This window comes from Acinonyx jubatus, chromosome X, assembly GCF_027475565.1.
Source record: "Acinonyx jubatus isolate Ajub_Pintada_27869175 chromosome X, VMU_Ajub_asm_v1.0, whole genome shotgun sequence".
NCBI classification, from domain to species: Eukaryota; Metazoa; Chordata; class Mammalia; order Carnivora; family Felidae; genus Acinonyx; species Acinonyx jubatus.
Window position 1 is genome coordinate 79,173,583 of NC_069389.1, and position 26,275 is coordinate 79,199,857.

At 35.1% G+C, this 26,275-nt stretch overlaps 1 protein-coding gene across 8 annotated transcripts in view; it reads right to left on the minus strand.

The window, feature by feature from the left end:
* Positions 1–1,241: 1,241 nt before the first annotated feature.
* ZMAT1 (zinc finger matrin-type 1) overlaps positions 1,242–26,275 on the minus strand; it is a 38,027-nt gene continuing 12,993 nt past the window's right edge. For 2 of the 8 annotated variants that reach the window (XM_027053808.2, XM_027053806.2), the window contains 6 exons: positions 23,052–23,158; positions 15,740–15,841; positions 15,471–15,645; positions 13,608–13,892; positions 4,936–5,035; positions 1,242–3,733 (listed from right to left, as the gene is read on the minus strand). In XM_027053808.2, the coding sequence (XP_026909609.1) occupies positions 2,413–3,733; positions 4,936–5,035; positions 13,608–13,892; positions 15,471–15,645; positions 15,740–15,841; positions 23,052–23,158 (2,090 nt within the window). In that variant the 3' untranslated portion in view covers positions 1,242–2,412. Of the gene's footprint in view, positions 3,734–4,935; positions 5,036–10,760; positions 12,797–13,607; positions 13,893–15,470; positions 15,646–15,739; positions 15,842–23,051; positions 23,159–26,275 lie in introns of those variants that run through there. The other 6 variants (XM_053201470.1, XM_027053809.2, XM_027053807.2 and 3 more) reach the window with 5 other exon arrangements.

Genomic DNA, 26,275 nt, shown 5'->3' on the forward strand with positions numbered 1-26,275 from the left:
AAAATTTGCAAAACCACTTTCTAGAGCAAGTCACTAGTAACTTCTCCAAGAATGTAGTTAACACCACACCCTTATCCCTCCCCCAACTTGCCACCCCACCTAATTTAAATGATTTTAATGTTAAAATATTGCATGATTTACACAGTGTTGATGAGATTGGGTGCTGCTAATTTTAATAAATCATTTATCTATTTAAGTTATTTGGAAAAGATCATGGTAATTTGGTGTCTTAGTAAATATTCTTATATAGTTTTGAATTCCTACCCTCCACCTTTCAACACAAAATGGACTTATGCAAAAGAATTTATCAATTCTAAAAATGCTTACAATTCAATTGATCTTTTACTTTCTGTGAAAATAAGCTGCATTTTTTTGCCATGTTCAGAAAAGAAATTTAGCCATTTTTGTGTCTAATTCCAGTCTATTTGCTACTTTGGTTCTTCTTTTCCTTCTCCTTTCGCTAGTATGCCAGATGTGTTAAAAAGAAGGGCAGTAGTATTGTAGTAGTAGCAAATAATCTTATACCAACAGTCTCATGGAATAAAAGTTAATTTGGGATCTAACTCCCTTTCAGACTATTCATTCAACCTGGTATAAACCCAAACAATTATATTATGCTTCAGTTCCTATTTACCATTTCAGTGAAATCTCAAGAAAAAACACTGTTAAAAGTCCCACCTATGTGCAGATACAACACCGTCTAAATTTATTTACTTTTTTGAATAAGATTCCTCTTTTGGATATGAATAGTATAGCCTATTTTTCCTATTTCTAATGACTCCATGTTGGATTCTGATGGTATTCCCACAAGGTCACACAGTCAACTTGATAGTACAACTGAGACCAGAATCCTGGGATTTGAATTCCCAGGATTACTCTTTCTACTATACCATGGTGATGCTCAAATGCTTACAGGAAGTGCTTATCATATAAAAGGGAGCACCAGAGTAAAAAAAAAAAAGTATGAAAGAGTTTCAAGGTAATGCACCCTCACAGCCCTTTCCACTTATAAATTCTTTCTTCTTCAGTTTCAAGTATTTAGTTGGTCACATTTTTAAACTTAAAACTGAACTCCAGTCTGAATATCAGCTTCTCATAAGCAAGATGTAGAATAAATGGAGTTGTTACAACTTTACACTGTGATCTCCTGAGAGGTCCTGAGAGGTTTCATTATTTCCACTCTCACTCCCAAAGTAAAATCATCTTTGGCTGGGAAATGATCATTTACATAAAACAATATGTAGAAATTAAAACACTTTAATATAATATAAACATTTCCAGAATATAGACTGATTTTGTATCAGTACTTTTTGAGAGCTTTTTAAAACTATATATCATCTAAACTTATTACAGACAGTTTCATTTTCCACTTTCAGAACTAGAAAATACAAAAATACACTGCAAATTAGATTTGACAAACAAAAAAAAACTGATCTAAATTGCTTCATACATTTTTCTTAGAGAAAAACAAACACACAATAACAACAATAAAATACCAACACTAACACAAACCCAAACAAGGAATGGATTTTGTAATGCCTGGTAATTCTCTCATTTAAAATAAATTAACCTTTCATGGGCAAATAATTCACCACCACAGCAATTTGATGAATAGAAGTAGAGACAACCTCATTAAGCAAAATTACATTTTATATAAGAAATGTAATTTTTTAAAGAAAATGAGAAAAACTAACTTGAGGAAAAGGCATATTGAATACTTTTACTCCACTTGGCTTTTGTTGGAGGTTAAAGTTAACTGCTCACTTAGGAAGCATTCAAGTAACATAAATTTTATGAAATCAAACTTTTCAACTTATTTCTTCAATTCGACCTTAAGGGAACAAAACTAAAAAGCTCAAAATCCAAGCACAGACTCCTCCCAAAGCATTGTCTTTCTTCAACAGATTTCCTTTTCTGTTCTTGTGTTCTTATGTTCTTCTAGATTTATGCTTGTTTCTTCTTTCAATTCAATTTCAATTTTTACAGCCCCTAAAACTAAGCTTTCCTGAATAGCCAATGATCATATCTACCTATGCTTTTCTTCACTGGCTGTTCTTGTTTTTGTCTAAATCCATTTTCTAAACTGATTTCTTCATTTCATCCTTCGGTAAACAAAATGAAATTCCTAAAACAGACTCATCCCAAAAGATTGACTCTGTCTTTTCTTCAACAGAATTCTTTTTCTCTCATGTTCTGGTTGTGTTCTTATGTTCTTCTTATGTTCTTTCTCAGTATATTTAAGCTTGTTTGTTTCTTCTTTCAATTCAATTTCAAATTATAAACACAAAAACTAAGCTTTCTGGAGCTGACACTGACTATATCCACTGCTCTTTTTCTTCTGGATGTTCTTGTCTTTGTCTAAATCCATAACTGATTTCTTCAATTCATCCTTGGGTAAACAAAACTAAAAATTCAAAATCCAAGAATAGATTCATCCCAAAGCATTTCCTCTTCTGTCTTTTCTTCAACAGGTTTCTTTTTCCCTTTCTTGTGCTTACGTTCTTCTTTCTCAGTGGGCACACCATGGCTTTTTTTCTTTTTTCGATGTTTAAGCTTTCCTGAACTGACGCTGACTTGATCTCCCTTTCTTTTCCTTTGTCGGATGCTCTTGTCCTTGTCTAGATTTGTATCACCGTAACTCTTTTTCCTTTTATGCTTCGATTGCTCTTTCTCTGACCTGTCTTCACCTTCTTCCAGGTGCCTTCTTCTCTTCTGATGTCTTCGTTTATGACCTGCTTTATGGTCACTGGTATTGTTTTCTGAGAGGTGCTTGTAAACTTCAGATTCTACACTGTATGAGCCAAAGTTATTTTCTTGCTGACTAAGGCTCAGGGGTACTGGCTTTTCTGGAAAACAGTCTCTGATGGGTTGACAGGAGGATATAGAGTCTAGTTTCTGTATGCTGTCATGAGCTGGTAAGCAATGAGGTAACTGGTTTTCCACTACTTGGGAAATACTGTATGATCCTGTATAAGCATGGGAAGTCTCAAATGGGACTTTTTGCTCAAAAATTCTATGTTTGGGTCTGAAATCAACCTTTTCTTTGTACTTATGGATTTCTATAGAGCTATCACTAACCTTTCTGAAGCAAGTCTTTGGCTCTAGTCCTCTGGCTTTCTGCACTTTGATGTAATCTTCTAGCTCATCTTGGAAAGAATCATAAGTTCTGTTTGAATGAACTGGTAACCAATAATGCAACTTGCTTTCCACTGGTGAAATATTGTATGGTTGTTGGTAAGTCTGGGAAGTTTCAAGTGAAAATCTTTGCTCAAACATTTGTTGTCTGGGTCCAGAGTCAACTTCTCTGTACCCATGGGTCTCTGTAGAGTTCTCTCTTATCTTTCTGAAACAAAACTTTGGATCTAGTCCTCTCGCTTTCTGCACTTTGATGTAATCTTCCAGTTCATCTTGGAAAGAGTCATATGTCTTCTTTGAATGAGCTGGTGAACAATGAGATAAATGGTTTTCTGCTGTTTGTGAAATACTGTATGATCCTGGGTATGTCCAGAAAGTCTCACATGGGAGTCTCTGTTCAAACATTGTATGTGTGGATCTAGAATCAACTACTTCCCTGTACCAACGGGCTTCCAAAGAACTCTCTTCCATCTTTCTGAAACAAATCTTGGGCTCTGGTCCTCTGGATTTCTGCGTTTTGATGTAATCTGCACATTCATCTTGGTAAGAGTCTTGTGTCTTCTTGGGATTCTTCACTAGACTGATAACAATGGATTCTCTGCAAAGAAAACAGTAGAAAGTTCTTATTACTAGGCTATTTTATTCTGAATACTTTCTTTGTTTTAAAAAGATTAGTCTGGAAAAAACAACAACAAAAGTCCAAACAAATATTAAAAGCTTACTTCAATATAAACGCTGTAAATCATCACTTTTTATGCTAAAAAGAAGCAGCAGGAACAGTCATATTTCTCAGGTACCTCACAATTTTTTAAATACAAAAAAATTTTCAGGGCTGAGATGAAAGGGAAGATGGGTACAAACATGCAGACATAGCTGATACTGCCTTAGTACTAAACATGTAAGACATGTTGGGATATGTGGGAAAGAACAAATAATATTTAATGCCCTGAGGATTGTCTGATTTGAATGTCACATTATTTTAAAAGTTTTAGTTAGTTCTTTGTATAGAGCTATAAATGTAATGGATATTTGTTCTGGAACCGTGAGATTTTAAAAAAGAGTCTAAATGAAGGTTAATTTTGTGAATTGCACAATTTAGCTCCTACGTATTCAGACTCAAAGTAGAAATATTTTCAACTAGAATAAAATAATTAAACAGAAACACTATGGTTTGATTTTCACAGCAACAAACCAAAAATACAATACCCAAGTGCCCCTCTGTCCTGCTATCTGACTGATCAAGTCCCTAATTGTCTACTTAATCCTCTCCTCCTTGAAACAATAGAATAGAATGGAATAAATATTTATTGTGCTATTGTGTGCCAGGCCAGGAACCTTACACATATTTTTGTATTTCATTATAACCACATTAAATTGGAAATGTCTAAAGTTATACACTTGTTAGAAAGACAAATCTGATATTCCAGTCCAGGTCTAACAGCAAGACCTTTGTTCATAACCACTATACTTTGCTGAAAGGATGATGACCAGATCACTGTATCCCTGGAACTAAGCCAACCTTCCAGGAATTATTTGAATTTTCATGGCTCAATGAGAATGAGAAGAACAATGCTGTTTGGTCACAAGAGGTGCCAATTATCCAGCTCTGCAAGTATACTATCATGGCTACAGAACTCCCTATGAGATTCCACTACCATGCACTTTGTGACAAATACCATTAACTGTATCACCTTATAGGGAAGTGAATGCCTACAAAAGTTTTGTAAAATACATGCAAGGGTACTTGACAGAAGCCCTACTCTTTGGTATCATAGGAGCATTTTGGCAGAAAATACTTACTTAATTTGGTGTTCACTTCCTTGCATATGGGACCGGAACATTTCTAAAGATGTAAAGGTAATATTACAAATATGGCAAACGTAGGTCCTCATACTAAATGCTGAAAAAAGAGTCAAATTTAAGGAGGTCAATATGGACAGGAATTTACTAGAGATCATCTACAGAACTTTCCCAATTTAAAGATAAGGCCCAGAGAGGTCAAATGACTTTGTCAAAGTCAAAGAGCAGGTCAGTAATAGAGCTAACCTCTCAGAGCCCACGTTTCTTAATTTAAAGCCCAGAATTCTTCACACTACACTACACTACACCACACTGCTTCTTTAGCCTTGGCCTCTTTCTTGAGACTACTATCTGCCTGCCTATTGTTTCTACATGGAAGTGCAGTAGACACTTCAAATTTAGTATGCCCAATTAACCTTTGCCTCTTAATCCCTTAATCAACCTTTTTTTTCTTGCCATCCAACAAAAACCTGAAATGTTCCAAAAGATTAAACAAAAGCAAAGTTTTACTCTCTTATGTGAAATCACTGTAGTGCATTAGTTTACCAAAAGTAATTCCCACAGACAGATATTAGAAAGGAGAGAGGTTCAGTGAGCCCCACTCTCAGGATAAAAGCTGAAAGAAAAATTCTAAAACAACTACTAGTTACTACTTCAAAAGAGTCAAAAACTATACAATAGGTATGCCAGCTATTTCTCTGTTCTGCTTCTTAGGTAGAGCTGAAAGCAGAGGATAAATTAATCTTTATTTTCTTAACCTCATCATCCTTCCAATTTCTCTTTGGTCAGAAGTAGAAAATTAATAAATTTCATAAGCCAAATATAAAATAATCCCACACTAAAGAAGAGGCAATAAATTGGTGGATGCAGTAATTTTAAGATGAAGCAAGGTCATCTTTTAAGTCAAACAGCAACTTAATCATTCAAATGATGCTAAATTAATCAAGGATATTGGTCTTGTCCAAGCAAATATTATTCATAGAAACAGAAGACTATTGTTAATGAGAAAGAAAGATGCAACTTTGAATAACATGAGGACTCTGCTTACTACTGACATAACTCTAGTGGGCCAAGGAGAGCTCAGCAGGTTATGCCAAAGACTGAATGAATGATTCCTTGTAACTATCCTCTCTCCCAGTGGTCTGATTTCATGCTAATCAAGTCTATTTCTGATTATAATTCGGCTTCTCATATTCTTTGATACCAAAAAAGGAATACCCTGGATGATATATCCAGGTTTTAAAAGCCTTAGGAACTGAAAAAAGATATTATCCTCTCCTACCATAAATCAATACCAGAATGACAATGTATTAACTTAAATTACAATGTTTCCCAGACTCCAGAATTACTTGAAGTATTATTTAAAATATAGATCCTTAAGGAGCACATGCTCAGTTGGTTGAGCATCCGACTTCGGCTCAGGTCATGATCTCATAGTTCATGAGTTCTAGCCCCACGTTGGGCTCTGTGCTCACAGCTCGGAGCCTGGAGCCTGCTTCAGTTTCTGTGTCTCCCTCTCTCTCTGCCCTTCCCCCACTTGTTCTCTGTCATTCTCTCTCTCTCAAAAATAAATAAACATTAAAAAATTAAAATATAGATCCCTAAGCCTCTCCCTGTAAAACATGATCCTCTGTCTCTGGGACAGGGAATTCATGTTTTAACAATACTCCAGGTAATTATTCTTAGAGAATGTGTGGGGAATACACTAAGAGAATACCTTTCTAGTTCCTTGATTATTTATTGGTGTTTTCTAAGTTTGTGGTCTCGTCAGTCCCTGATTTGAGGCTGGTCAACCCTGAAGATTTTGGACTTCCTGCAAAGCTAAGAACTAAATCCAGGAGTCTGCATGTTCACAACAATCCTTTTCAAAAAAATTATCAATACCCTTACTTAACAACTGTGGAAATTAAAGCTCAGATTTGCTTGGCCAACACCATACATTTTGAGAACACCCAAGTTATGCAAGATAAGCAGGAATCCTGGTTTCGTCTGCGTTAATGGTGCTCAATGTTAGCTACACATTAGAACCATGTGGAAAACTTTAAAAATATTAATGTTACAGCTCCACATTGGACCATTTAAATCAGAATCTCCAGGAGCAGAACCAGGCTTTCTTACTTTTTGAAAGTGTTTTACAATAGCCAAATTATGGAAAGAGCCTAAATGTCCATCAACTGATGAATGGATAAAGAAATTGTGGTTTATATACACAATGGAGTACTACGTGGCAATGAGAAAGAATGAAATATGGCCCTTGGTAGCAACATGGATGGAAATGGAGAGTGTTAGGCTAAGTGAAATAAGCCATACAAAGAAAGACAGATACCATATGGTTTCACTCTTATGTGGATCCTGAAAAACTTAACAGAAACCCATGGGGGAGGGGAAGGAAAAAAAAAAGAGGTTAGAGTGGGAGAGAGCCAAAGCATAAGAGACTCTTAAAAACTGAGAACAAACTGAGGGTTGATGGGGGGTAGGAGGGAGGGGAGGGTGGGTGATGGGTACTGAGGAGGGCACCTTTTGGGATGAGCACTGGGTGTTGTATGGAAACCAATTTGACAATAAATTTCATATATTAAAAACAACAACAACAACAACAACAACAAAAGTAAATAAAATAGAAAGTGTTTTAGATGGTTTTTCTATACAACTGTTGTTGAGCACCACTCCCCTAAATTATCAAGCTGATGATCTTCATTATGATTATAAACTCAGATTATATTTTAGGGGTTTTACCTATTTGTTTAGTGCTTATAAAGAATATAGTATACATAATGTTATCCTCAGTTTCTCCTTTGCTTCTTCACAGATTATATCAGGAGACTATAATATACATAATAGAGGGGTTTAGAGAAGCTTCAGGTCACATATAAAAGATACAGAGGCAGTTCTGGAACTGTAGTCTGATTACTATTACCTTAGCCTTTGTCTTTTTCATACACTGATATTCTTGTTGTTTCCTAGATACAGACATCTCATAAAATAATATATTCAAAAAATATATCTCAAAAAATAATACATAAAAATATATACTAAATGGTATAAACCTTTTCTGTGAAGATATGAAGCCTATTTATTGGCTCCAAGATCAGAATTCCTGGTCTAATTCTCTGAAACCTGACTCCCCTGTTTCTTTTTCTTTTCCTCTTTTAAATTGAAGTGGAATTAATATATAGTGCCATATCAGTTTCAGACAACAATATAATGATTAAACAATTCTATACATTACTTAGTGCTCATCAAGATAAGTGTACTCTAAATCCTACTTATCTACTGTATTTCTTATACTTTCTATTCTCCTATCTGAGTCTGCTCCTTGGCCCTGTCCAGCTTTATTGCCTTCAGCTCTGCTAGGACTCCTTGTTTCTGACTTTACCCAGAAACTCAAGCTTCTCTGCATCTCATACCATTCAGAATCTTCCATAACCTAACACTTTTGGGGCCCACTTTTCTCCTAATCACAGTCCTATCTCATAACTCCCCAGACTAAGATCTTTGTTTTCAAAGAATAGATTGGGGGAAATTCATGTCTTTATAGTCTAATGTTGTGGTTCTCAACCTTGGCTCTATAGCCCAATTACTTGGGGAGTTAAAAAACATAAAACAAAACACTAATGTATAGGTTCTAGGGATTCTAACTTATTTGAGGGATGGCTTGAGCATTGAAATTTCTAAAAGCTCCCTGCATGATTCTAACATGTAGTCAAGGTGAGAACCATTGGTCTAATAGCTTAAATGAAAAGTAATCAATTGAGAGTTGCATGTAAGCAAAAATGCAACTCAATGTGGGATTTAGTTTATGAGGAAAAATTGACAATGTCCAATTTACCTGTTTTAAAATTATGACAGGAGAACAAAACATTTAAAAAAAGTAACATTTGTTTAGAACCTATTCTGTGATGGGTACTACACATACTGTTTCATTTCATCCTTTGTCAATCCTGTGAAGTAGCCCTATTTTCATTTTACACCTGAGGAATCTGAGATACAATTGGGTAAATGACTTCAAACATATCTCCTTCTAAGGATAAACAAATCTATGTTTATCCTTCTATGTGACACTGCCTCTCAATTAACAATTAGCAAATATTGAGAAAAAATATATACTCATTACCATATAAAGCACTGAGATGGATACTGCAGAATAAAATATAATCTTTTGTCTTAAGGAGGCTAATTCAGTTAAGGAGCTATAATTAATGCAATTGCCAATGAACAGTGAAATCTGTGAGAAATCACAGGAAGGGGAGAATGTCAGAGGGATGAATGTCAAGGGGAGAATAGCTAGAGTAGTGAGGGAAGTTATGATGGATCTTGGAGGACAAGAAGAATTTGAGTCATAAGGAAGGTAGAAAAGGGCATTCCAGGGGATGAAAACAGTATCAGATATGGCAGAGATAGAAATGAGTATGATGTGTTGATTTCAAATAATCTGTTCAACAAACACTGAGGGCCTATGTGGCACCAACCATCATACTAGATTCTAGGTGTACAAGATGGATAAAATGGGCAGGTTTCTCACAAACTCAAGTGAAAAACAGATATTTAAATAAAGGATTTCATTCTAATTAGGTAAAAGGTAAGAAGTATGCTTAAGGGGTATGGAAGCTCAAAGAAGTAGAGGCACTTAAGCACAGTGTGGTAGTCTGGAGAAGGCTATTGGAAGAGATGATGCCTTAGTTAAACGTGGAAGGATGAAAATTAGTTAACTTGATGAAAAGAGTTGAGAAGATTATTGTGCGTAGAGGGACTAGCATGAAAGAAGCATATAAGTGCTTATAGCTTCTTAAAATTTGGAATTGTTGTAGAATAAAATAGAACAGGAAAGATGGAGAGGCAAAAGTGTGTCAGGTCAGAGAGATGTATATGTTATGCTAAGGAGCCTAGACTTTTTATCCTGTGTATTGTGAAAACGTGAAATGCTTTAAGTAGTAAGTGACACAGTCAGCTGTGTGTTTTAGACAAATCTCTCCTCTAGCTGCAATATGGAGGATAAATTTGAGAGGAACAAACCTTAAAGCAAGGAGACCACATTTATGTAAATATACTAGGCCAGGCAAGAGATAAGGAAGGCATGGGCTAGAATACATGGAACAGGGAGATTGGTGAAATATACCATTAAAATTGGCATAACTTAGTGACTGATTGAATATGGGATATAAGTTTACCTGAAGGGTGTGAGAAGGGGAAATGTAGAAGAGTGGAAGAGAGTCTTGGAGAGTGGGGCAGGTTTTAATACCATTGCGAGGAGAGTGAAGAGGAAGGTAAAGGATTAAGTAGGACTTCAAGTCCGTAGAGATTGGATTCCAAGACTTTCAAGGTACCCAATCTGTAGCTTTACATAATTTTCCATAGCATCACCCAGTACTCTGAATATAAAAGTAGAAAAGGTGGACTGCGGAACTGATCTAGGGTTGAATTCTTGCTACTAGGGAGAGAATAACAATGAGGTATAAGTAAAGCCTTCCCAAAGGTTGTTACAGAATTGGGAGTGTGAAATGATGGTAGTGAAAACGTAATGGAAGGGTACAGGAAGGAAAAATAGTTCTAATAAGACTTGATAAGACTTGCTGATGGACAGGATGTAGCAAAATTCAGTAGACAAAGATGCCCTCAAAGATTCAAATGTAGGTGACTAATAAGTAGTGGTACTACTGGTAAAGGCTGGAATCTTGGGAAATTAAAGTTGGTTTTAGAGAAGATTATTAATTCCATTTTAGATATGTTGAGATACAGGTGAAGGTGAGACATCTAAGTGCAATAATGAGGCTACAAATTAGTAAAATAAACAAAACAAATACAATAAGTAAAAAATGCATACATACTTTAGTTCCATATCGTTATGGTAGCCATCCCTGTGCTAATAAGATCTGGGCTGGATGAGGGACATGAGGAAAGCAGTGAGAATGATGAAAAAAGACAGAGATTAGGTATAGTACGAACACATACAAAGTGGATGGAAAATAAGGCAGAGACAGAAAGAAGGGTGAAATGGGTGATAAGTGAAATAATTAAGGTGTCACATGTCAAGTTGTTTTTGCCTTACTGCTTGATTGCTTATAATATGGGTTTCTGTTCTGTTCTTTGAAATTCTCACTAGCTAATTTAAATTCTTCAGCCAGTTTTTAAATCCTCAAATATTTACTCTTCTTAAAATGGAATAGTCAATGTAGTAAGGAAAATTTGTTCTATTATGCTAGTGGTCAGCACTCCCTCCCTGGCCAGATGAAAATTTCACCAAAATCTTTCTTCTCTTATACTAATAACATTGAAATTTGAGAGTGCTAACATGACCCTCCCTTTAGAAGTGACCAGAGTACACACACTTCTCATAACTGACTCAGTTCCAGTTTTACCTAATTCCAGCCATTAAATTAGAAGGTACTTATTTCAGATATCATCACCCCAGCAATAGGAAAAATACTGTAACAAGTAAAAGTTTGGCATTTCTCCAAACATCTACTACTTTCTGAAGCCCTACCACTTCTATTTCTACACTTGTCTAAGACAACATTCTTCAAAATCCTAGATAGAAACACAGATCTCTGTGTAACTTTTTGGGATATGTTGAATCATATTAATTAGGAAACTTAAATACTATAAGCATAGGGTTAGCACTCAACATATCAAAATTAATAGTGCATGGATTCATATATTAAACTAATCTCTACTGAAGTAGGCCTAATCTGTGCCAGTTTCTATCTTTAACACTTGAAATACAGACAAGTTAGGTGAAGTCCTTACCCTCAAAGACCTTATATTCTAGTGGGGGATAAAGACACATACAGAGAAAATTAGACACACAGGCTAAGGAAGCACAGAAGATAAGTCTTGAAGGAAGTGAAAAGGCTTCCAGGGAAGTAGCATGTTAATGAATGAGTAGGAATTGAAGAGAAGATGTTTCAGACAAAATGGCAGCATGAACAAGGGCAGAGAGATGAGAAATAGGGTAATAGTTTCTGGAAACCAAAAGCAGTTTGCAGGTGCTGACCTAACACAGATCATGGCAGGAAGTAGGAGGGGATACGCCTGGAGAAGGCAGGAAGGAACAAGATGGCAAGGAGCTATGAAGCTTAGATTTTTATCCTCAGAAAATAGAGAAACAATCAAGGGTTTTAAAGTGAGGAATGGCATTGAAAGATGTGCACTTTAGGTGAAACACTCTAGTGGTTAAATTAAGGGTAGATTTGGGGAGACAAAACTGATGGCAGGGAGAGTAGTTAGGAGGTTGTGGCAATGTTCTAGAACAATGCTTCTCAAAATTTATTGTGAGTACAAATGACCTAGAGATCTTGTCAAAATGCAGTTTCTGATTCAGTAGATCTTCAGTGAGGACTGAGATTCTTTTTCTAACACGCTCACAAATGATGCTAATGATGCTGGTCACAAACCACACTTTGAGTAGCAAAGCTCTAGGAGAGATGTTGAGGGCCTGATCTAGTGTGGAAAAAGCAGGGCTCGAGATAAGGGAACTGGTAAAACAGTCAGAGCTCTGTGTTTCATTAGATAAAGAAGTGAAGAAGGTAATGTTGGGGGAGTCACAGTCAACTACAGGTTTCTACTTTGAACGAATGGAATTGAAATGGTTATGAAGTATCCAGGTAAAGCAGTAGCTGCCAGTTGGATATGAGTCCAAAGCTTGACAGAAAGGTCATAAGCATACAGGCAAGATGAAATCAGGGTAACAGATCAGATCATATTTGTATAGTGAGGGCAAAATGGAGCCACAGGAACACCCACATTTAGGTAATGAATTAAAAAAAGAGCCCCCAAAGAAAACAGAAAAGAAACAGAAACACACAAGAAGAGCAGAGCCTTAGGAGTTACATATGACAAAGATTAGGGCTTTAAGGAGGGAGTAATAAATATTTTCACATGAAGCAAAAAGGTCTAGTAAGGAAAGAACTGAAAAAGAACAGCGAGTGGAAGAAGAGAAGTGGGTGGAAGAGAGAATATGAAACGCGAATAAAATACACTAGTAGTGAGAAAGTGCCTGTGGGGGAAAAACGAAAAAAAAAATATGGTTAGAAGAGCAAGTGGATTCCTTCAGTCAGGATCAGAATCTTTATTGTGCCTGAATTCTTGCCACTCTTTCTAGTTCCTTTGTTAATACTCTCTCCTTCCCACTTCTACAAATCTAAATCATACACTTCCTCTACGAACATTTTCTGAACCATGATGTTTTACTCCCCTGGTTACCAAAAATATGTACACAAAAATTCATGCCTGTAGCTCTTACAATGAAGTATCATTAACGTAACTAGTTTACACACTTGCTCCTTCAGGGAAAATGGTATACCCTCATTTGTATTCCCAAGAATAAGTAGCCTAGTACCTTAGAGACACTTAAACCATACTTAGTGACTAAATAATATAACTACAGCGTCACTAATTAAAAATACTTCCTTATGTACCTACGACATAACATGAGACCATGGGAATACCTGTACTTGATTCTATAATTAATGAAGGTCATCTAAACTTTTCTGAGTCTCATTTTCTAGAAACCAACAGATGGACCCTGAAGTCCTTACTCATCTAAGATTCTATAATCCCATGAGTACTATCAACCTACTACTCAATATGAGTAAAATAATATATACATTAAGACAATATGTTTCATAAAATATAAATTTTCTATGAAAGAGTTTTGGTATATTTTTACTGTTTACCATTTGCATCTGATTTTGCTGGAAGAGGTTTCTCTCTTATCTTGTCTACAAACTTCTTCCTAGCTTCATTTCTTTTGTGTTTTTTCCCAACATAATGTTGTTGGGCCATTAATGGACTATTAAAGGAAGCAGGACAGAGCTTGCAATACTTGTTTGGATTATTCAAATCCAAAGCACTGCTGGAAGAGGAAGGCATAGTCTTGTCTTTAATCCCACCTGGAGGAAGCTTGACAGCAAGAGGCTTCAGAAAAGTTGATTCTGCAGAAGTAGTAATAGGCACACCTGCTGAAATAGTTGTAATGAGAAGTGATCAACATGTATTCAGCTATCAGATCTGCATGCATTATAAAGTATTAGGGAAATTCAGAATTCTTTGAAAACTTGCTATCTTTGGGCTTTTTCCTCACAGGGCTGTTGGATAAAGGTACTCAGGTTAAAAAGAATCTCCTTCTGTGAAAACAAAAATTTGGATGCAAGTCTGGCACCAAGTTTCTCCAACAAAGGTACAGGAAGGAAGAATATTCAGCATTAGCTTTTAGCTTATTACATTAATTTGAAAAATAAACGAAAGCATGAGAGTTTAGGATGATTCTTGAAATTAGTGAGGGTAAAACAGAGGGTGCCAACTTCTAAGTTGGTGCCTTTCCTGAGTAGCACAGTAAGCCTATTCAGTCCAGATTTGTGGTGTTTGTATCAAAATAAAATTTATGCAGTTATTTAAGGCTATACAATAATGTTTCCACAATTACAGTTATTTCAGAGCTCTTATATTTCATAACCTCTCTGAGCTCAATTTGATGAATTGTGGGGACTGAAAATAAGACTTTACATGATACTTTCTATTGTAGGACATACTGATTCCAACCCTCTTTGGACCGACAGGAAGAAAAACAAATATACAAAAATTAGAGAGACTAGAATAAGTTTAAAAATAATTCTGATTTAATTTGTTAAGATAAAAGTATGTTTTAATGCTGTATGAGGCCTACAATATGAGTTGGAAATTAACGTTGTTAAATTTTCCATGCTATGCATGCCTTATTCCTAAAGTGTTGAAGCTAGTGTGAGTGTGGTAACTTATTTATTGCAGAGGATTAATCATCTCATTTTTTGTTCTCATTTTTTGTTCAAAACACAAGTTTGATTTTTCCAGGGTATACTCTTCCACTTTAGGCCAGAAGTGAGATCTTTGTGATAGATTTCTCATGCGCTGGTGACTCAACATCACTGGAAGGAGGAAAGAGGGAATGTTTTATAGTTCTCTGTATCTTTGGGATCTAGCATAAAATAAGTGCTCATTACTGATTGATAATGTTGGTGGTACTTTTTATTTATATTCAGAGGAAAAAAGCAATGAACTATCAAGGTTGAAGGAGAGTCCATAACATATGTATTTCTTTTGCTTATAGTTACAGTAAGAAAATGCTACACCATAACTATATTATGATGAAGACACTGGTCTGAACATGTGAGAGAATGCTTTAGAAAGTACTAAAGAAAAAAACTGTGATAGGTGGCAAGGGGAAGAAGTAAGAAGGAGCTAAGATTTTGTGATTTGATTAGAACCTGGACAGCTCAGGCTGCTTTTTATTGTTTCTTTATAGCAGCATAGCAAATAACTTGTTTTCATTTATATTTAATAAACTGAAAAGGAAAGGTCATAACATTTCTTAAAATTCATCTAGCAATTACAATCTCCATATTAAATGACAAAGACACAGAAAGAGATTACTGGGCAGAAGAACAAGAATCCAGTTATTGCTCCAGAGTGAAAGTCTCTCTAATTAAAAAATGGGTAGCAGGTTGGAAAAAAAATGACAGGGAGACCCTGTATGGAAGCTAAAGAGGTGAATATAACCTTACCCAACTCTGGCTGAAATCCTGATGGAGATACCTGATCATGCTCCTCCATTAATTGCTTCAGTTTTTTAGCATGGACTTTTCCCACATAGTGAGACTGAGCAACAACTGGAGAGCTAAATATCATGTTGCAGAGATCACAAAATTTGTTTCTGTCCACTACATTACTCCTATGCACCTGAAATAAGCACAATGTTGAAATAAGCACAATCTTGTTAGAATGATTTGATAACTCAAAGTTTAGAATTATGACATCAATATAGGCCACTTACCTTAAATTTCTTAACATCCATCTTCATTTTCTTACCAGGCACTTCGTTTTGTTCCCCATGAATTTCAGAATAAAACCTAACATTTTGAGCATGTTTCTCACTCTGAAAAAAGATATAATATGACTTTGTACATTCAATGACAGAGGCACCCCAAATTTACACCTCTCTGAATTTCAGGATGGCATTTGTGAGTTGTAATGTATGTGGTGTGTACCAAGTTTATGAAAGAGCTTCACATGCTTTTTCAAATCTCTAAATCTCAGTTAAAATGAAAATAATACTATAATTTAGAGGTCAATAACTTTATGTTCTTGTTTTTAATAGGCTCCTGGTTGCTTCTCAGTATCAAATTTCTTCTGCTTACTTACACATATTGGGCAACATACCCAGATAAAAGACTGCATGTTTCAGCTTCCCTTCCAGCAAAATGTAACCATATGACTAGATTCTGGCCAAAAATATATAATCTGAACTGTTCGGTGGAACTTCTGAGAAACCTCCTTAACAGTCTGGGAGATGAGCCCCTCTTCCAGCCTTCTTCCCTCCTGTTTCTGGAATTAAGATGGAAAGGTCAGAGTTCGAACAGTCATCTGGGACTATGGGGGATCTTGAGGACAAAAGCTAGCTCATCAAAACAGAAAGACAGAAAATACCTAGGTCCCTGATGATGTCATGGAACTGTCATATCAGCTTTGCACTGGATACCTCTCAAATTTTTTTATGTGAAGATTTTAACCCTTCAAGGTTAGTTAAGCATATTAGAGATTAGAAAAATCTCTAAAAATGTGTAACAAAATATATAAGAATAACAAAAGTATTGGTGTTGTGGTAGAAGGGAAACTAATATTCCTGAGCACATGCTGTGAGACAATCACTATCTACAGAATTTTAAATTATGAAATATATCCATTTTATAGAAAAGCACAGGAAATAATATAGCTGAAGCCCATACCCACCACATATGTAGTTCTACTTCCTCATGCCCACAATCTCTTCCTCCTTCACTCTCTCCCCATTAGTAACCACTGTCTTAGAGTTGATCTATATCATTTTATTTCATGCTTTTCCTCTTTTACCACATATGCATGTACCCATAAATGGTATTATATACTATCATCATTTAAAATTTTTATGAAAATAGAACCATTATATTCATATCCTTTTCAACTTGCTTTTTATAACTCTCTATTATATTTTTAAGATTTACCCATATTGGTACAGATACTTCTCATTCATTTCTGCTACATGCTGCATAATATTCTACTCTATATGTTACCCATTTAGTCATATATTGAAGGCAGTTATATTTGTTTATTTGGCTATTACAAGCATTTCTCCATTGAATACATGTAAACACATCTCTTAATATATATGTCAAAGGCTTTCTTTAAAGTCAATACCTAGAAGTAGAATTCTCTTGACTTACAAGATTTGAGGATTTTCAACTATAATATGTATTATAAAATTTGCCCCCAAAGATGTTGCAGCAGCCTACAACTCCAAATGCAGTGAATTTAAAGGTATCTGTCTTTGTATATTCTCCTGAAGTGTTATGTGCTATTAGATTTTAATTTTTGACATGATGATTTTGATAACACAGCTCATCACTTTAACTTACATTTCCTGTATGATCACTAGTGAAGCTATCTCTTCTATAGCCTGTTCATATTACTTTCCCATTTTTCTACTGGGTTGTTTCTTGTTCTAACTGATATATAGTCCTTTATATATTCTAGACACTAATCTTTTGTTACCTACATGGGCTATAAATACCACTCAATATGTGATGTCTTTTACCTTTATGATTTTTTTCATATAAATTTTCCTGACTACATCCTTATTTTAAAGCTATAGCAATGAGGCAAAACTCTTGTACAGAAAGGCAAACAAAGCAATACAATAACACAGAATAATAGCCACAAAACAAACATATATATGAAATTTAGAATATGAAAGAAGTGTCACTACAAATCAATGGGGCAAGAATGGACTGTGAAATCAACAGTGCTGACACACCTGGCTTTCTGTATGGAAAAAATGTCATCAACACCTTCCTCCACATGCAAAAATCAATCCTAGATGGATTAACACTTTAGCATATTAAATAAAACTTTTAAAGGTATTAGAAGAAAATAGAGGGAAGTATCTATATGACAAAAGTGCAAGAAATGGTTGCTTAAACAAATAAGTATATACAAAAAGGGAAATATTAATAACTGCAACATCATTAAAATTCAAAACTTCTTTGTCAAAGGTTAATTGGCCATATAATTGTAGATTTATTTCTGGGTTTTCTATTCTGTTCCATTGATCTATGTGTCCATTTTTGTGCCAGTACCATACTGTTCTTTTTTAATGTTTATTTATTTATTTTGAGAGAGAGATAGAGAGCAGGGGAGGGGCAAAGAAAGAGGGAGATGGAGAATCCCAAGCAGGCTCTACAGCTGTCAGCGCAGAACCTGACGTGGGGCTCAAACTCATGAACTGTGAGATCATGACCTGAGCCAAAACCAAGGGTCGGAGACTTAACCGACTGAGCCACCCAGGCGCCCCAGTACCATACTGTTTTGATCACTAAAGCTTTGTAACATAACTTGAAGTCCGGAATAGTGATGATACCTCCAGCTTTGCTTTTCTTTTTCAAGATTGCTTTCACTACTCCAGGTATCTTGTGGTTCCATATAAATTTTAGGACTGTTTGTTCTAGTTCTGTGAAAAATGTTTTTGGTATTTTGATAAGGATTGCATTAAATGTGTAGATGGATTTGGGGAGTATAGACATTTAACAATATTTGTTCTTCCAATCCATGAACATGGAATGTCTTTCCATTTCTTTGTGTCCTCTTCATTTCAGGAGTATTTTATAGTTTTCAAAGTACAAGTCTTTACCCATTTTGGTTAGATTAATTCCTAGGTATCTTACTGGTTTTTGTGTAATTATAAATGAATTTATTCCTTAATTTCTCTTTCTGCTGTTTCATTATTGGTGTATAGAAATGTAACAGATTTTGGGGCGCCTGGGTGGCTCAGTTAAGCATCTGACTTCAGCTCAGGTCATGATCTCATAGTTCGTGGGTTTGAGCCCCGCACTGGGCTCTGTGTTGACAGCTCAGAGCCTGGAGCCTATTTCTGATTCTGTCTCTCTCTCTCTCTCTCTCTCTCTGCACCTCCCCCGCACACACTCTTTCTCTCAAAAATAAGTAAACATTAAAAAATTGTAAAAAGTAACAGATCTCTGAATATTGATTATGTATCCTGTGACTTTACTGAATTTGTTTATCAGTTACAGCAGTTTTTTAGGTGGAGTCCTTTGGGAAAACTGGACAGCAATATGCAAATGAAACTGGACCACTTTCTTACATGACACACAAAAATAAATTCAAAATGGATTAAACACCTAAATATGAGACCTGAAACCATAAGAATCCTAGAGGAGGACATAGGCAGTAACCTCTTTGATATGGGCTGTAGCTACTTCTTTCTAGATATGTCTCCTGAGGCAAGGTAAACAAGAGCAAAAATAAACAATTGGAAATTCATCAAAACAGAAAGCTTCTGCACAGCAAAGGAAACAATCAACAAAACTAAAAGGCAACCTGCAGAATGGGAGAAGATATTTGCAAATAAAATATCTGATAAATGGTTTGTAACCTAAATATATTAAGAACTTATCAAATTCAACACCCCAAAATGAATAATTCAATTAAAAAATGGGCAGAGGAGGGGTGCCTCGGTGGCCTGGTGGGTTAAGCATCTGACTTCGGCTCAGGTCGTGATCTCACAGTTTGTGAGTTTGAGCCCCATGTTGGATTCTGTGCTGACAGCTCAGACCCTGGAGCTTGCTTTGGATTGTGTCTCCTTCTTTGCCCCTACCCCGCTCTCTCTCTCTCTCTCTCTCAAAAATAAACATTAAAACTTTTCCTTTAAAAATAGGCAGAGGACATGAATAGAACTTTTTCCAAAGAAGATATCCAGATGGCCAGCAAACACATGAAAAGATGCTCAATATCACTCATCATCAGGGAAATACAAATCATAACTACAATGAGATATCACCTCACACCTGTCAGAATAGCTAAAATCAACAACACAGGAAACAATAGATGCTGGTGAGGATGTGAAGAAAGGGGAACCCTCTTGCACTGTTGGTGGGAATGCAAACTAGTGCAGCCACTATGGAAAACAGTATGGAAGTTCCTCAAAAAGTTAAAAACAGAAGTACCCTGTGGTCCAACAATTGCACTAGTGGTATTTATCCAAAGAATACAAAAATACTAATTCAAAGGGATACCTGCACCCAGATGTTTATAACAGCATTATCTATAACAGCTAAATTATGGAAACAGCCCAAGTATCCATTGACTGATGAATGGATAAAAAAGAAGTGGTATATATATACAATGGAATATTACTCAGACATTAAAAAAAATGAAATATTGCCATTTGAAATGACATGGATGAAGCTGGAGAGTATAATGTTAAATGAAATAAGTAAGTCAGAGAAAGACAAATACCATATGAATTCACTCATATATGGAATTTAAGAAACAAAACAAACAAGCAAAAGGAAAAAAAAAGAGAGAGAGAGAGATCTCTTAACTATAGAGATCAAATTAATGGTTACCAGAGGGGAGGTGGGTTGAGAACGGGTTAAATAGGTGATGGGGACTGAGGCGTGCACTTGTTGTGATGACCACCAAATGTATGTAAATGTTAAATCACTAAATTCTATCCCTGAAACTAATACTACACTATATGTTAAACAAAAACTTGAAAAAAAGAAAAAAATCATAACCTATAAAATCTAGAATAAAATTGATAATAAATGGAATTTTAAGAGACATATGTAGACAATTTTCTATTCTTATTAAAACTATATTGGGTTTCAAAAATGTATTTTGGAATTTTAAAGAAAAAAAATTCATTCAAAAGTACTTATTTCATAATATAGTGAATAGCAAACCTGGCTCTTAGGAAATTTAGCTTTGCTTTCCCCAAAACTTTCCAGAGTAGAATAGCTTTTCAAAGGTTCAGAATTCTGTAAAATGTTCTTATTAAAAAAAGTCTTTTTGAAAATGTATAAACTTTCAAAGTACTATAATTGGCAATGTTTTAAATATCAATCTCATTTTATAAAGTGCCAACTTTTTATTATAGGCTAGTAACAAACATTTTGTAGTCATACAATGTGTAAACTTATCTGTTTGCTTTTTAGTATAATACATTTTTTACAGTGCATTTTTATTGACTGCATTATTTGTAGAGTCTATGAAAATAAGGAAAGTATATTATTTATAATTTAATCCCCCTAACAATCCAAGCTCTGAAATACTGGAAGTTCTCAATAAATATTTGTTAATAAAAAAGCCACAACATTACATAATGCCTTATCACCATGAAAATATTACAGAAAAAAATAAAAAGATGTAATGATAGGGCAGATTGTCCAGAATATGCTCTTATATGAAAAAACAAGTAAAAACCAACAGATACAATTCTCTTTTGTTAAGATGTGTGTGTGTGTGTGTGTGTGTGTGTGTGTGTGTGTGTGTGTGTGTATGCACGTTCAGAAAGCATACTGGAATCATATCAGCAAAAGAGAAGTTAAGTGATGGTTACCTACAAGTGACAGAATTATAACTGAATGAGATTTTCTCATGATTTTGTGTATTTTCTACGCTGAATAGTACTTCGTAAGCCCATAAAAAGATGTTTTTTTCACATTTAAATTCAAATGGTTCTAACCACAGTTATTACAGAGCCCCTTGATTGTGTGTCTCTCTTTACTAACTCTGAATCTTTGAACTCTGGCGTCTGAAGATGTACTAGGCACTCTCACATATTTGATTTCATTTAATTCTCACATGTTTAATAAGAGAGATTTTACCACCCCTATTTTGCAGGTTCAAGGAACATGCTCAGAGAGGTAAAATGACTTGCCCAGGGTTACACAGCAGTGATGGAGTTAAAGCTTGAATGTATGTCCTCTCAATCCACATCTAACAAAATTTCCCTGTCATTACAGTAATTGAATCCCAGTCAACGTAAGAAGGAAATATAGCTACCAATAATATTAGCAATGGAAAAAATGAGACCTTTTTAAAAAAATTTTTTAATGTTTATTTTTATTTTTGAGGAAGAGAGAGACAGAGCGTGAGTGGGGGAAGGACAGAGAGAGAGAGGGAGACACAGAATTTGAAACAGGCTCCAGGCTCTGAGCTGTCAGCACAGAGCCCAACGCAGGGCTCAAATTCGGAAACAGCAAGATCATGACCTAGGCCGAAGTCAGACGCTCAACTGACTGAGCCAACCAGGCATCCCTAAGACAAGATGTGTTTTAAAAAGTAAAGCTGCCATTATATTTTTTAGAGTAAATTTATCTAGTACTTTTAGTAACCCAGACCTTAGATATGAAATAAATCCAATAGCTCACTGTATAGAAATGAGAGGTAACACCAAATGAGAGAAAAGAACACTGGACATGAAAGAAGGAATCATTGTTAAGCTTAGTCATGCCAATGATGCTACAAAAAATCATGATCCCTCTGGTACTCAGTTTTCTAATCAGTAAACCAAAGGAGTAAGATCATTAAATATTCCCTCTTCTAGTTTTAGAATTTTATGGTTCTGTGCTTAAAAACATGTTGGTTAAGAGGAAACTGAGCAGCTTAGTCGGTTAGGCATCTGACTCTTGATTTTGGCTCAGTTCATAATCTCATACTTTGAGACTGAGCCCTATGTTGGGCTCTGCGCTGACAGCACAGAGCGTGTTTGGGATTCTCTCTCTCCCTCTCTCTCTGCCCCTTCTGTGCTTGTGTGCATGCGTGTGTGCACGGGCTCTCTATCTCTTTCAAATAAATAAAAACAAACATTAAAAAAAACTGTTGGCTAAGTCAAATGCAAGACAGGTTCATTTTGTTTTTATAGCCTTCATTTACTGTACACAAAGACTCTGGAGTTTTATAATATGCCTTGATTAACATTAATAGTTACCTACTCAAGCTTTAAAATGCCTCCCTTATATTTACTACAAGGACTTGAAGAGACAGTGGTTTGATGAATACAAAGGGAGGCAGAATGGTGTGAAGAAAAGAAAAGAAGCTCGGAATCAAAAAGATTTTAAACTCAAATTCCCCAAACTTAAGCTAGTAAGTTACTGTCCCTCTCTGAGCCAGTCTCATCATCCATCAAAGGGAAATAATTCCACCTACTTCACAGGATTTTCATAAAAGCCAAAAACGATAAAATATGAAGTTTATCTGCCACATTTAAAAGCCTACATTAGATTCTATTCCCATTATTTTTAACCTACCTCATAATGTGAAATCCTTTGTGATTCAAACTGTAGCACCACTCCACATATATTACAAAAGTTATCTGTAAAAAGTTCAGTCTTTTCCTGTTCATTCCAAGTCATATCTATGAATAAAATAAAGGGAAGTGAGACACATTAATTAATACTTAAAGTTATCATTTTCATTCATTTCACATGTCACCTCAAATCTGAATACTTGCGAGGCTACAGTAATAGCTTTTTGCTTAACGAGTATGCAATTTAAATAAAATGTGTATATTAAGTATGCTTCCAATGTCTGATACAGCAAGAGTTACTTATTTAGTATGATAAGTCTAAGCAATACCATTCCAAAAGGAAAGTTATATTTATGTGGGTATCAGTAACTTCATGAAATTAGTAGAATGATCTAGGGCACCAATAATGAAAGGCAGGATTAAAAAAAATAGCCTTGGAATTTTGTTTTACAGCAGATAATTATTAGAAAAGCATTGTTTTAAGACTATCACCTGTCTAGAGCTATGGCTCCAATGTTACCTAAAAACCATTTGGACCACAAACTTTGCTGATGGTAGGCACACATCCTCCATTGTTTTTTTTTTTTTTAAACTAGCATGTTCATCTGGCCAAACATGTCTCACACAAGCCCCTCAAAGCTATAAAATAATGTACATATAATAACATCTAGAAATTACACTATAGTGTTTCTCACTGTATTAATAACACATATTGAAACTTTCTGCATTTACACTTGAGGTTCACACTTCTATCAAAAGTTCTTAACAGCTGCAATGTATTCTGACAAAGTTTATTAGCTTATCTATAGGGTATAAATCACAAAACATCAAATTTTACTTGCTATTTGGTATTTAAATGAATAAGCTGATACCACGTATTTATGGAGAAATGCCAATAATACATTAAATAGATAAAAATTGTAGAACAATAAATATATCAAATTCCCAACACTAACAAAAATTAAATATACACCACATAGAAAAAATATGACAAGTTATAAATTAAATTTAAAAGTTGTTAATTTTGGGAAATGGGGTTAGAAAAGGAACAAAGGGAGAAAATTTAACATTTTATTCTTTTCAATTATCTTGTTTTAATTTTTGCAAAATACATGTAAGCCTTTCTATTTCAGTCAGTTAAGCATATGGCTCTTGATTTCAGCTTAGGTCATGATCTTGTGGTTCATGGGATTGGCCCCACCTCGGGCTCTATGCTGACAGCATGGAGCCAGCTTGGGATTCTCTCTCCCTCTCTGTCTAGCCCTCACCCATTCTCTCTGTCTCTCTCTTTCAAAATAAATAAACTTAAAAAAGCTTTTAAATATACTTATTTTAGAAGTTATTTTGGATATCTTCAACTAAGCTTAATTTTCAGTATCACTGTATGCACTAAAAAGGCTTATTTAAAAAAACTGTCCAAGATAAGAATAACTGTAATTAACATCACTAATCATTAGGGCAATGGAAATTAAAACCACAATGAGTGTCATTATACCTGTCATAATGGCTAAAATAAAAAACACAAAAAAATCACAAGCGTTGGTGAGGATGTGGAGAAAAAGGAACCCTCATATGCTATCAGTGGGAATGCAACATTGGTGCAGTCACTGTGGAAAACAGTATGGAGCTTCCTCAAAAATTAAACATACAATTACCATATGATCTACTAATTCCACCACTGGGTATTTACCCAAAGAAAACAAACACACTAATTTGAAAAGATACATGCACCCCTATGTTTACTGCAGCATTATTTGCAACAGTCAAATATAGAAGCAACCCAAGTGTCCATCCATAGATGAGTGGATAAAAAAGATGTGATATCTTATTCAGATGTGGAATATTACTCAGTCATAAAAAAGAATGAAATCTTGCCATCTGCAACAACATGGATGGATCTAGAAAGTAGAATGCTAAGTTAAATAAGTCAGTCAGAGACAGACAAATACCATACCATTTCACTCATACATAGAATTTAAGAAACAAAACAAATGAACAAAGTAAAAAAGATACAAACCAAAAAACAGACTCTTAAATACAGCTCAAAAACTGGTGGTTTCCAGAGGAAAGGTGGGTGGGGGAAGGAGTGAAATAGATAAAAAGCATTAAGAGTACACTTATTTTGATGAGCACTGAGAAACAAAGAATTGTTGTATCATTATATAGTACATCTACAACTAATATAACACTGTATGTTAATTATACTTTAAAAAATAAAGAATAACTGTAATTAAGAACATGTCAGAAATGCCTTGATTGACAGTTAAATATTTATCCCTGTAATATATAGATAGAATCCCCTCTGAATTTAATTTTTTAGGTTGCTTTAGAATATATATGATTTATCTAACTCTGACTCTAAACTCAGCAAGATAAAGAGGTTAAAATGCATTTCAGGACTTCCCCTGTTTCAGAATGAACGATTATATGCAATCTGAGTATGCTGGTAAGATTTCAAATTTCCCTTTAAAATTTTTCACTAGTAAATATTTCATTTGTCAGCAATATAACTTATGGAGAGAATGTATCTTTTAAGAAGACAAAAGGAAACTACTAATTTAGAGGTTCAATAATTCCTAAAATTTAACACTCTTTTCTCTCCTAAATATGGAATTAAATCTGGAATTACTTAATTCCAGATTTCCCCAAGTCTCAGTACTCAGTGTTCGAAACTGACACTCAAATTTGGAAATACCAAGTCTGAGTATTTTAACCTAGACTTTCATTACTGGTGCCCCACATCATTTCCATGAAGCCCATGAAGTTACTGGCACCCCTTTACCTTTTTCTTTAGAATGGTATTGCCTAGATGTAACTGCCTTTGACTCATTTCCTCAAACAAGTTCTTGGTCTGTTTTTCTTTATTAAATGGCACAATATTCCAGGCTTAAAATCTCAGCCTTTCTTCTCCCCAGAAAAACACTATTTCATATCAATTTTAGCTTATAACATTATTTCATATCCATCTCTTCCTTTTCATTTCCCGTAACACTACCCTTGTTCAGGTCATCAGTGCCTTTAGACATCATTTAACTTTGTGATATTTATTTATTTATTTATTTAAATTAATTTTTGGATTATTTTTGAGAGAGAGAGAGACACCTAGTGTGAGCGGGGGAGGGTCAGAGAGAAAGGGAGACACAGAATCTGAAGCAGGCTCCAGGCTCTGAGCTGTCAGCACAGTGCCCGACACAGGGCTCGAACTCACAAACTGTGAAATCATGA